Here is a 12,574-nt window from a genome sequence, read left to right as displayed (position 1 = left end):
ATTATTTGTATATTATTAGTGGACTTACTAAATGTTTGTCTCATTTACTTTCAAACTTCTTAAAAACTAGCAAACAGAAAGTAAAATATACTTAAGTTAGTTAACATTTTATAAAAAAATAAGTTCAGATTATGAAATACTGGCCTGGAAAACTAAGGTTAATTCTATTAAAGTTACAAGGTTATCATAATGTTAGTTCTAAGACTGACATTTCCATTTCTCACAACCAGGTATTAACAAAATTTATAGGTCTTGTTCACATGAATAACCAACACGGTGTTTTCTAACTATTTTCTAACTATTTTTAGTTGTTTATTGTGTTAACATTAATTAAGTTAAAGGTAAGTAGTTCTTTATCTTAGACAACACTGTAAAAATCCAGCCTTAGGTGCTTGATAATTCATTCTTCAATTTTACGTAAAAGAATGGTAAAAGTAAGAGGGATGATCCAAAATAACATAGACTTTTTGTAAATGTTATATAGTTCAACCTGTTGTATACAAAACAACATGGTCTTGAAGAAGAATATGTCCAGCATATTCTTACAAAATGTTAGAAAAAAAATACATATAAAACAAAATGGTCACTATCATTTTCCACGAGCATGTCGGTACTGATTAAGTAATGTCTTTAACATGGTTAGGCTATTTACTAATTCATAATGCAACTTGTGTACCAGACGATTTTATGTTTATTTTTTCTTTAAGACATGTTTTTGCAAAATCTGTGTGCACTGCATACATGATACATTGATAATAGAATCGCATGGCACATTTGCAAGATTTTCAATTATTGTATATACCAGATAAAATATATGTACAACATTATGCAAATGCAAGGGAGGAAACTCGTAAAACATCCTGCTGGTGCGTTAACAGTTATCCTTTGATTGCTGTAGTACAGCTATATTTAATATAGTGGTATGTTTGACCATCCAACGGATACTTCATTAAATAGGGCTGATCACACACATTCCTCAATCTTCAGTTTGAAGCTGTGTCTGGAACTAAGCTATTTTTCACGCACCTACGCGCACGCACACAAACACGCACACACCACAACTATGTATGTTTACTGAAAAGAAAACAAATGACGATTGAGAGAGTCCTCTAAAGAGATGATATCATACATATTTCTTGTGGTGTACGGACATAATCGCCTTCAGACAAAATCCCCTTCGCATACCCGGACAAAATCCCCTCCATGAGTGGACATGATTCCCTTCATGTTTTTGCAAGGCTGGACAAAATCCCCTTACTGTACCTACCCGAACAAAATCCCCTTATTTCATAAATTTCTAATGTATTATTAAGCTCCATAAAAATTGATGAATATTGTATTATTATGCTCCATTATGTTATACCCACTGGCCTCACAATAATCAAACTTCATAGGATGAGTGTCAATATTGGGTAGAAGACCCCTATTGATTTTAGGGTCACATGGTAAAAGGTCAAGGTCACTATTACCTTAAAAGTTAACTGAAAACGGTTTTCGCTCAATAACTTAAGTATTAATGAACCTACAGCTGTAAAATTTTATAGGATGAACAGCCATGTCCAATACATGATCCCTATTGATTTTAGTGTCATAAGATCAAAGGTCAGGGTCACAATGACTTTAACACTGAAAAATTGTGCTTTCTGGAGCATAAGTCTTACAGTGTTCAAACTTCATAGGATGATATTGCCTATTTAAATAAAAGATCCATATCTATATTGAGGTCACAAGGTCAAAGGTCAATATCAAATGACCTTATATTGTTAACAGTTTTACAACTGTCAAACTTCATATAGGATGATCACTTATATTGAGTACATAAATTATATGCCCTAAAAAATTTGCTTATATTATGTAATACCCCTGGCGTCTTTCCGTCTATCCGTCGTAGCATTTTTTCTTACAAGATAACACATTGATGGTGGTGTTTTAGAAACAGCAACTGTATATATATATGAAGGTTCTTTAGCTATAAAGCTCAGGATTGCTTTTTGAAAAAACACTTTCGGGCATGTCATATAAAATGCTCCGCCTAGTGGTGCTCTTGTTTGCTGTTGTTTTGATTCAATTTTAAGTAAGCAAGTTTTTTCCATTATTTTCATAGTATGCTAATATTTAAACAGACAAATTATGTGTTGTTGTTGTTGTTTTTTTTTGTTCAACTTCTTTCATGGTCAGCTAATAAACATGATTTACATGGAGATGCGCTAATAATTGGTTAAGTTGGAACTTACTTGGAAACGAAACACAAACAAAGTTTTTAAATCAACAGTTTTCAATATAAACATTAGAAAAGAAAGGTAAAAATAATTACGCAAAAAAACAACAAAAACATAACAATACCACAAAAATGAAAAATAAACTTAACACATTGAATTAAGAAGAAAAACTAGAAATATGTCCATATAGTACACTCACAGAAGCCCCCAGTTCATTTGATTTTCATAGTGGCATATTTGCCACTATGAACTAGTGGCCTTTAAAGCTGCATGCCTCCAGATGAACCAAAATATTCAATAAAATCAAACTTGAGAAAAATAGACTATGAATTTAAAGAAAAGTAAAAAGATTAAACATTTTAACAATAGGATATACACATATGTACTAGTTAACTGACCAGACTCATCACAGTTATCTCAAATCAATTCTCCCTGTAATCTCAACTCAACTCTGCCCGTAACATCAACTCAACTCTCCCCTTTACCAGTCAACTCGACTCTCCCCTTTAGACCTCAACTCAACTCTCCCGGTAACCTCATCTCAACTTAACTCTCACCATAATCTCAACTAAATTCTCCCCTTTATCTCAACTCAACACTCTTGGTAACCTCAACTCAACTTTACGCTCCCCTTTACCTCAACTCAACTCTCCCCTCTACCTCAACTTAACTCTACCAGTAACCTCAACTCAACTAAACTCTCCCCTAAACCTCAACTCAACTCAACTCTCCCCTTCGACTCAACTTAACTCTCCCGGTAACCTCAAATCAACTTAACTTACCTGGTTACCTCAACTAAACTCACCCCATGACATCAAATCAACTCAACTCTCCCCTTTACCTCAATTCAACTCACCCCATAGCTTCAACTTTACTCTGCCCTTTACCACAACTCAACTCTCACCTTTACCTCAATTCAACTCAATTCTCCCCTTTACCTCAACTCAACGTACTCTCCCAGTAACCTCAACACAACTTTACTTTCCCCTTTACCTCAATCAACTCTCCTGTTAAGCTCAACTCAACTCTCCCTGTAGCCTCAACTCAACTCTCTTGGTAACCTAAATTCAACTCTTCCCATAACGTCAACTCAACTCACCCTGTAGCCTCAACTTAACTCTCCGGGTTACCTCAACTCAACTCTCCTGGTTACGTCAACTCAACTCAACTCTCCCGGTTACGTCAACTCAACTCTCCGAATTACCTAAACTCAACACTCCCGGTAACATCAACTCAACTCTCCAGGTACGTATATTACGTATGATTACTTGAAATATACAAATGTTGGTGCGTGATTAAGTCAAATACACAAGTGACACGTGGATATTTGCATTAGTTGATTGGTTTTTATAGTAGAAAGGTTTTTAGTTACTAAATGGATGAAATATAAATAAAACTAAAAAAAATAATGAATTTAAAAAAAATGATATAATTTAATTATATACATGGCAAAAGCCGGTTTTTTTTAAAATTTATAACAGTTTTCTATTCTCCCCTTTTGTACATTTATTTCGTCAGCGTTTTCCTTCTATATCTATATCGCCCGCTTTTTCACTATATATGTCTATATTGTCCGCGTTTTCTGTAGCCACTTTATCAAATATACAAAGGTGAGGTGTACGTATGATTACTTGAAATATACAAATGTCGGTGCGTGATTAAGTCAAATACACAAGTGACACGTGGATACTTAAATTAGTTGATTGGTATTTATAGTAGAAAGGTTTTTTAGTAACTATAAATGGATAAAATATAAATAAAACTAAAAAAAATAATGAATAAAAAAAACTTGATATAATTTCATTATATACATGGCAGAAGCCGGATTTTTTGAAATTTATAACAGTTTTCTATTCTCCCCTTTTATACATTTATTTTGTCAGCGTTTTCCTTCTATATCTATATATATATAAGTAAAATCTCTAACTTGCCGTATATAAGCAAAAACGCTAATTTAAATTTGCCGTAGCTTTCGGCCTTGCGGCCTTCTTCAGCAGCATTTATTTCACATACAAATATATCAAACAAAACAATGGAAGTGACGTAACGTCAACGAACGACGCCCGCCGTGGCGTTGATTGCCGTCTGCCGCGTTATTCTTTTGTATTCACTCCATACGGTCTATAGGTTCTAAATTTATTTTTCCACAAATTTTCTATTGTTTTTCTGTATTGTTCATTCCCGTATAGCTTTTCCAGCCCCATTATTGAAAAATCATTTACTGTGTGGTCGTTCGTATAAAAATGCGCCGCTAACGGATCGTTGTATTTGGTTCGTATTCTGGATAAATTAAGAAGGTGTCTTTGGTACAACGTATCCCCTGTTTCTCCAACATAAATATAACGTTCGCAACGCTTACAATAAACTGCATACACAACATTCGTAGATTTGCACGTGATCTGATTTCGAACCTTATACGAGGCCCCGTTCACACCAATGAATGTGTCTGCTTCAATAACGTACGGACAAATCGCACACTTTTTGGATCTGCAAGGAGCACAGGAATTCGGCTGTTGAAAAAATAGTTTATTGTGTTTCTTATGAACGAGAATGTCTTGTAGGTTATTATCTCTTCTAAATGCTGCAATTGGTGGATTCGGGAATATTTCCTTCATTCTATCTGAGGTGTGTAATTCAGGTAGGTGTTTTCGTACTATTTGTCCTACATTCGGGAGCGCTCTGGAAAATGTCAGTACCAAGGGGATTCTTTCAGTGTTTTCTTTATCTTCATTATAATGTAATAGGTCACTTCTTTTTTTACTATCTACTTTATTTAATTCTGTTTCAATATGTCGATCTTCATAGCCTCGTTTCTGTAACTGAGTTTTAATATTTTCTCTATGTTGTTTGTAAGTTGATTCATTAGAACATATTCGCTTAGCACGGAGGGCAAGTCCATATGGTATTGATTTTTTTGTCGATTCCGGATGAGACGAATTTTTATGCAAGTACAGGTGTTTATCTGTGGGTTTAGTGTATAGGTCTGTTATTAAAATGCCATTCTGAATCTTCGTCATTACGTCGAGAACTCAAGTTTTTCAGTAGAATATCTTAATTCTAATTTTATTCTTGGATGAAGGTTATTCCAAGCTCATGGAATGTTTTTTTTTAACGACTCGATACCGTGAGTCCAAAGGCCCAAACGTCATCAACATACCGGAAATACTCAAGCGGAAGTTTATCTGTTATCGTCATCAGCTGTGATTCCCATGATCCAAGATATGTAGATGCGTAATTCATCCCTAATCGTGAGCCAATCGCTGTTCCTTCTGTCTGCGTGAATTTTCTTCCATCAAATGAAATAGTGTTATTTTCAAGGACAGTGTCCATCATATTAAGAACATCTTCTGTGGGTATGTTAGGGTTGGCACGTTGATTTAATGCACGTGCAACCGCATCTCGTGCCTCTGCCCGTGGGACACTTGGGTACAGGGCTTTCACGTCTAAACAGAAAAGAATTGTTCCTGCCGGAAGTGGTTGTTTAATATTCTCTAATTTTCTTAAGAAAATTTGATGGAAGAAAATTCACGCAGACAGAAGGAACAGCGATTGGCTCACGATTAGGGATGAATTACGCATCTACATATCTTGGATCATGGGAATCACAGCTGATGACGATAACAGATAAACTTCCGCTTGAGTATTTCCGGTATGTTGATGACGTTTGGGGCCTTTGGACTCACGGTATCGAGTCGTTAAAAACATTCCATGAGCTTGGGAATAACCTTCATCCAAGAATAAAATTAGAATTAAGATATTCTACTGAAAAACTTGAGTTTCTCGACGTAATGACGAAGATTCAGAATGGCATTTTAATAACAGACCTATACACTAAACCCACAGATAAACACCTGTACTTGCATAAAAATTCGTCTCATCCGGAATCGACAAAAAAATCAATACCATATGGACTTGCCCTCCGTGCTAAGCGAATATGTACTAATGAATCAACTTACAAACAACATAGAGAAAATATTAAAACTCAGTTACAGAAACGAGGCTATGAAGATCGACATATTGAAACAGAATTAAATAAAGTAGATAGTAAAAAAAGAAGTGACCTATTACATTCTAATGAAGATAAAGAAAACACTGAAAGAATCCCCTTGGTACTGACATTTTCCAGAGCGCTCCCGAATGTAGGACAAATAGTACGAAAACACCTACCTGAATTACACACCTCAGATAGAATGAAGGAAATATTCCCGAATCCACCAATTGCAGCATTTAGAAGAGATAATAACCTACAAGACATTCTCGTTCATAAGAAACACAATAAACTATTTTTTTCAACAGCCGAATTCCTGTGCTCCTTGCAGATCCAAAAAATGTGCGATTTGTCCGTACGTTATTGAAGCAGACACATTCATTGGTGTGAACGGGGCCTCGTATAAGGTTCGAAATCAGATCACGTGCAAATCTACGAATGTTGTGTATGCAGTTTATTGTAAGCGTTGCGAACGTTATATTTATGTTGGAGAAACAGGGGATACGTTGTACCAAAGACACCTTCTTAATTTATCCAGAATACGAACCAAATACAACGATCCGTTAGCGGCGCATTTTTATACGAACGACCACACAGTAAATGATTTTTCAATAATGGGGCTGGAAAAGCTATACGGGAATGAACAATACAGAAAAACAATAGAAAATTTGTGGAAAAATAAATTAAGAACCTATAGACCGTATGGAGTGAATACAAAAGAATAACGCGGCAGACGGCAACCAACGCCACGGCGGGCGTCGTTCGTTGACGTTACGTCACTTCCATTGTTTTGTTTGATATATTTGTATGTGAAATAAATGCTGCTGAAGAAGGCCGCAAGGCCGAAAGCTACGGCAAATTTAAATTAGCGTTTTTGCTTATATATATATATATATATATATATATATATATATATATATATATATATATATATATATATATATATATATATATATATATATATATATCGCCCGCTTTTTCACTATAGGTCTATATATATTGTCCGCGTTTTCTGTTGCCACTTTATTAAATATACAAGGGTGAGGTGTATGAAATATACAAGTGTCGGTACGTGATTAAGTCAAATACACAAGTGACACGTGGATACTTGAATTAGTTGATTGGTATCTATGTATCGTCCGCTTTTCTATATTTGTAAGCGTTTTCCGTATATGTTTATATTGTCCGCAAATTGCGCTTGCAAAGTGCACATGCGTTGTTCAAACTTATTTCTCGTGCCCTTATAGTTATTCAATTTTCCATACGTGACTGTTGCATACTTTGTACTGTTTAATTAAAAATTATTAAGTCAATTAACATGTACAAATAAATAAATAAATAAATAAATAAATAAATAAATAAATTGTTTTTTTTAATACGCCTTTTCTTATCAACAATGATTACGTCAATTAAACTGAACAAATACATTATTGAAAGATTTCTTTTAAAAACGGATTTTCTACATAACAATTATTATTTAAGAATTTAATCAAATAAATAAACTAAAGTCTTTTTAAATTATTATAATAATTACACCTTACAGCTTTTATATACTTTACAAATGTCATTTCTCCGCGCGTTTTAACACAATACATTTAAAATCAATTACAACGCCCGCTCTTTTCCCGTTATTTAAAACATACATAAATAAATAAATTCAGGGCAAAAAAAAGATTATTGCACTTCGTAAATATATTTTATAATTTTGATTGCAAATTGACTCATTCTAATAAAATTTATGCATCATAAGATTTTCTTTTATATATCTATACAAGTATATCTATACAATACTACTGCTTCTATCTAATGCCTTTCATATATATTACTTTATAAAAGCCAATTATTTGCCTTTAATATAGATTTAACTGTGCTCAGTCATTTTACACTATATATATCTTTATCGTCCGCTTTTTTCCTCTTTGTCTATATATCGTCAGCGTTTTCATTGTTCGCTTAATTAAGACGTCCGCGTTTTAGACTGCGCCATGAATTTAATGCATTTCCGGTTTAAGCGTTGTTGTTGTTGTCGCCGCAGAAATTAAGAAATATGGACAAAAGATCAGGAAACGTACCTGGCTTACCTCCAGGATGGTCAAGGGAAGAATGTGTAAGACAGTGTGGTTTGTCGGCTGGAAAAACAGATGTGTTCTATATAAGGTTTTAATTTTTCATTATAGATTTGTTACTGTTTTTGTTGCAAATAGACCTAATTTATAAAATTTTGCAAAATTCTTATTTTGGTTCTTTTCTTATCTCTATTTCTCGTCGATCTACTGCTTTCTACTTAACTTGTTTAAAATTTTACATTGCTTCACAGTTAACTCCCGGTTTCGGTTCACGTGTGCATGCAGATATCATATACTGTATCCTACAGGTATCCTAGAGTCATTAGTTTTGACGCCCTTAAGCTGTTTAACTAGTGCATTTCTTTATATTGAACCTGATCATTAAATAATATACAATATAAAGTAACTATGGCATGTTGTTAATCACTGCAAACCATTTTTATGTTTGTTAAAATTCAAAATCAGTTAAGTTTTGTACTTAACTAAACAGACTGTGGAGGCATCCATTGTTGTTTACAGTCATATGAAATGACGCCTTTTCATTGGGTGGTTATTTTAAAAGGATATTTCACTGTAATGAAGTATGAACAGCAAAAGAAGTTTTTAAATGAGCAAACCTGCAATGTAATGTTACAGGGGGGGTTTTCTTGGGTGAGATGGATACAGGTGGATAAACAACTAAAGAGGTTTCAGCTTCATCTTGGTTTATACAGTTTTTCTTTTATACATAGAATTCGACTTATGATATAGTTCTCTCAATTCTTCATAACCAAGCTAATACTTGTCAATAAAAAACGTCCTGAAACCAAGAAGAATTTATTAATAAAAAACATAAACTCATCAGGGCTAGCACTGGCAGATTTTTTCTTTGAGCCAATTTTTCGCGGCAAAAATTGCGTGCCTGTATTTTATTTTCAAGAAGGCAATGGTACTGTCAAATAACCAGAATTCAATTGTCAGACTAATTTATAGCATTAGTTCATATATGGAACACCTTAAAAAGGCATGAGATATTTAGAAAAAAAAACATAAACTACATATATATCCAACTTTATTTTGGTAGCTACATTTTAATTACTTTAATACTGATCATTAAAGCTTGCAGCTCAGTAGCTATAAGAATAACATTTTCCAGGCTAATTTGGTCAGCAATGTTTTCATAAAATCTAAGTTAGTGGCATGACAGTGACATCAGAACCACATTCCAATGTGCTGCTTCAGCTTGCTTGGTTAATGCCAAAGATTTGGTTTGAGGACTATCTGTATCTGAAATTGTAAAAACAGAAACATTTGAGAGTAAGAAGAATAATTATTAATGAAGAAAAGAATATTGAAAAGTTCTAAAGTAAACATAATTCAGGAAAAAAAAAGCCAAATATTCATTATAAGAGTAAAGTAATTAGCATAAGTTTCCTAAAAATATGTTGTATGTTTCTTGGATTTTCCATAAACATTTCACAGCCATGTATGCCATTTGTAAATGAATGCTCCAGATAGAGGTTATGTACAAAGTAAGGTCAATTTTTTTTTCAGGAATACTAATTGTCAAATATACTCTTTGTCAAATTTATGCTTTTTTGGAGCCATTATTAGGTCAGATTTAATTTGCAATTTAAAAAAAACAAACTTCTATTCTATAACTCATAATTCCTTTGATCGTTTTATCAACAACAATAAAATTATATGATTGCAAACTTACCGTAAAGTCGTCCATTTCATAACCAAGCTGTTGATATGATTGGCGATAATCTTAAGATGCCGCTATTTATTGTTTCATACCGAATATAAAGACCAATTATCCAGTGCACATTCAACAATTCACACCAATTAATGTCATATTTATCAGCTGATAAACATGTAAACATACCACGAGGTCAGTGTATTAGACTGTGTTACTGTTTATAACGATATTTTATTTGGAAGGGAAGTAACAAATATAGACCAGTCAATGACCCCACAAAAAGCAGACTGTGTCGCAGTGTTTTTTGATGAGAAGCGGTAAAGCGGAAGTTGTAAATGGAAAACCAAATGTGTACTTTTCCATTCTTAAAATAGCAAATGCTAAATTTAGACTGGATATTCCAAAAGTTATACTTTTCGTAAGTTGGAGCCAATCATGATTTTCTTGAGCCAATTTAATAATTTTGGAGCCAATTTGCTCATTGGCTCCTGCCAGCGCGAGCCCTGCTCATTACGAAAATAATTATTAATACAGCATTACAACATTTCTCATTTTCAACATTTCACACAATGGTTCAAACAATATTAATGGTTCAAACAATATCAATGGTTCGAACAATATCAATAGATAGCTGGAACAGCATCTTATCAACTTATTAATTCTAAACAAGTATTTAACAAAGTTTAGTTTAATAAATAATAATAATTCAAGTCAACACTTACAAAGGATAAGCTCCTAACGACATATGACATTATAATCTTGGCATGTGCGTCTCTCTCTCATTCCTATATGGTGAAAAATAAAAGTGTTCATGCATATTAGACAGAGCAAAAGTAGTTATTTTAACTGCCCGAATATCGATGTAAATAATCTCAATATAATTGAAATAATAACATATAACGCGAGACCAAATACTCAACGATAGAAATAAACCAAAATCAAACTAAATACATTTCACTATTTAGAAGGATGGCTAGATATAAATACCAAAATTCCTACCTATCATAGATCTATCTGCAGCCTAACCGGAAAGAGAATGAAGCGCTACGTAAGATCAGCTGTTTATATACAGGGCCTTTTTACCCTTCTTTGCTGTAGCCTGTATCAGGCTACTTCCCCAAGCCAAATTACTACCTTTTTTCCCCAAAAAACAGTCTAAAATTCCCCTTCTGGCAAATATTTTCCCTTTAACTGAAGAATAAAACTTGTAAACAAACTTTCTTGTTTATAAATAGATAATGTTTTGTCCAATGAAAGCTAATAATTCAATAACCCAATAGAGGGATACCTTGATTTAATACAATTGATGTTAACTCAGAGCCTCAGTCTGAGTTTGTAACTTTCTAAAAACAGCATGGGAAATCCCTGCTGCCTTATTTTTTAGTGCACATGTGATTTGTTATGACAACATGGCGATTTATACGATGTCACTAATGTAAACAATGTCACAGAAGAAGAAAATACGATTGAGTGACGTTTGTAATTGTTTATTAAAAATTGGATGAATTGATGACCTTGTTAGTGCAAGCCCATGTCTCCGAGTAGCACAACATGCCCAACTGTCGGAAATAGCTAGCCTAGCACATCAGTGCCAGTAATACAGTGTAAACTGATAATAATGTACCTTCTGAATCAAACCAAGAACCCTCACATGACCAACGTAAAATACTATAAATAGGAAATATGAGTTAATATAAAGGGGCAATAAATTGATCTGTAAAAAATGTTTTTTACTCCTGTTGGACAGAAAGCTTAGTACTATAGTAAACCTTAAATGTGATTGGAGGAATATATGCAAATAAATTATGATATTTCCCCGAAATGTGTGAAAATATGATATTTTCCCCAAAAGTGTGAAAATTGCGCATTTTTTCCCCACAAAAAGGGCTAGGGCGCCTTCCCCAAAACTAGTGAAAAGGCCCTGATATATATTTTTTGTGATATGGTAGAACACCACCAAATAATCGAAATACACCACTAAATTTCCGCACCGCTACATCGTGAAAACTTAAAATTATAATATATTTCATATAAAACTATCCATTATTTAGGAATGTCATACACCCTGGCAGTGGTCTTATTAGGTGCACCTGTCTCTTTAACCTTGAATGTATTTACCATTAATCTTGATGAATAGCATCTGTATTTGGCTTAAAGGGCTGAAAAATATATCTAAAATGAATGCTGTAAAGATATGTATATGTTTATTTGAAAAATGATTTTTTTCTTTCTTTTTTTAAACTTTATATACAATAATTAATCCATTATGAATTTTACTCAGTATCAATTAAAAACCAATTAACGTTTTCAAAAAATATAAGCTGTACACCTTATGATACAGTGAATATTAAGGACACTTTGCAAAGTTTTAGTCACATGACACTCATTAGACATTTTAAAATGGAGGATAGAAACAGAAAAGGGCAGGTCAAGATTTCACAAAGGCTATATTTGCAAAATTATGGCTTGCATAAACATCAATTGAATTTGCATTAGTAAAAAGATGAAAAAATACAGTACATATGATAAAGGTGAAGTATTTTCAGTGAAATATCTCTGTCTTTCCACATGTTTTAGTTATACGTTGTAAATACATGCTTGCAGTGCAGTCAGCAAATTA

General features: G+C 33.4%; 1 protein-coding gene across 2 annotated transcripts in view; it reads left to right on the top strand.

The window, feature by feature from the left end:
* Nucleotides 1-8,187: 8,187 nt before the first annotated feature.
* LOC132734249 (methyl-CpG-binding domain protein 2-like) overlaps nucleotides 8,188-12,574 on the top strand; it is a 32,657-nt gene continuing 28,270 nt past the window's right edge. Inside the window, exon 1 of one of the 2 annotated variants that reach the window (XM_060720954.1) lies at nucleotides 8,188-8,364. In XM_060720954.1, the coding sequence (XP_060576937.1) occupies nucleotides 8,255-8,364 (110 nt within the window). In that variant the 5' untranslated portion in view covers nucleotides 8,188-8,254. The remainder of the gene's footprint in view (nucleotides 8,365-12,574) is intronic. The other variant, XM_060720953.1, reaches the window with a different exon arrangement.

This window comes from Ruditapes philippinarum, unplaced genomic scaffold (genome assembly GCF_026571515.1).
Source record: "Ruditapes philippinarum isolate M1 unplaced genomic scaffold, ASM2657151v2 ctg723_1_1_1_1, whole genome shotgun sequence".
Classification (NCBI taxonomy): domain Eukaryota; kingdom Metazoa; phylum Mollusca; class Bivalvia; order Venerida; family Veneridae; genus Ruditapes; species Ruditapes philippinarum.
The sequence above is the reverse complement of the archived record's forward strand: the minus strand, read 5'-3'. Positions and strand labels throughout refer to the sequence as shown.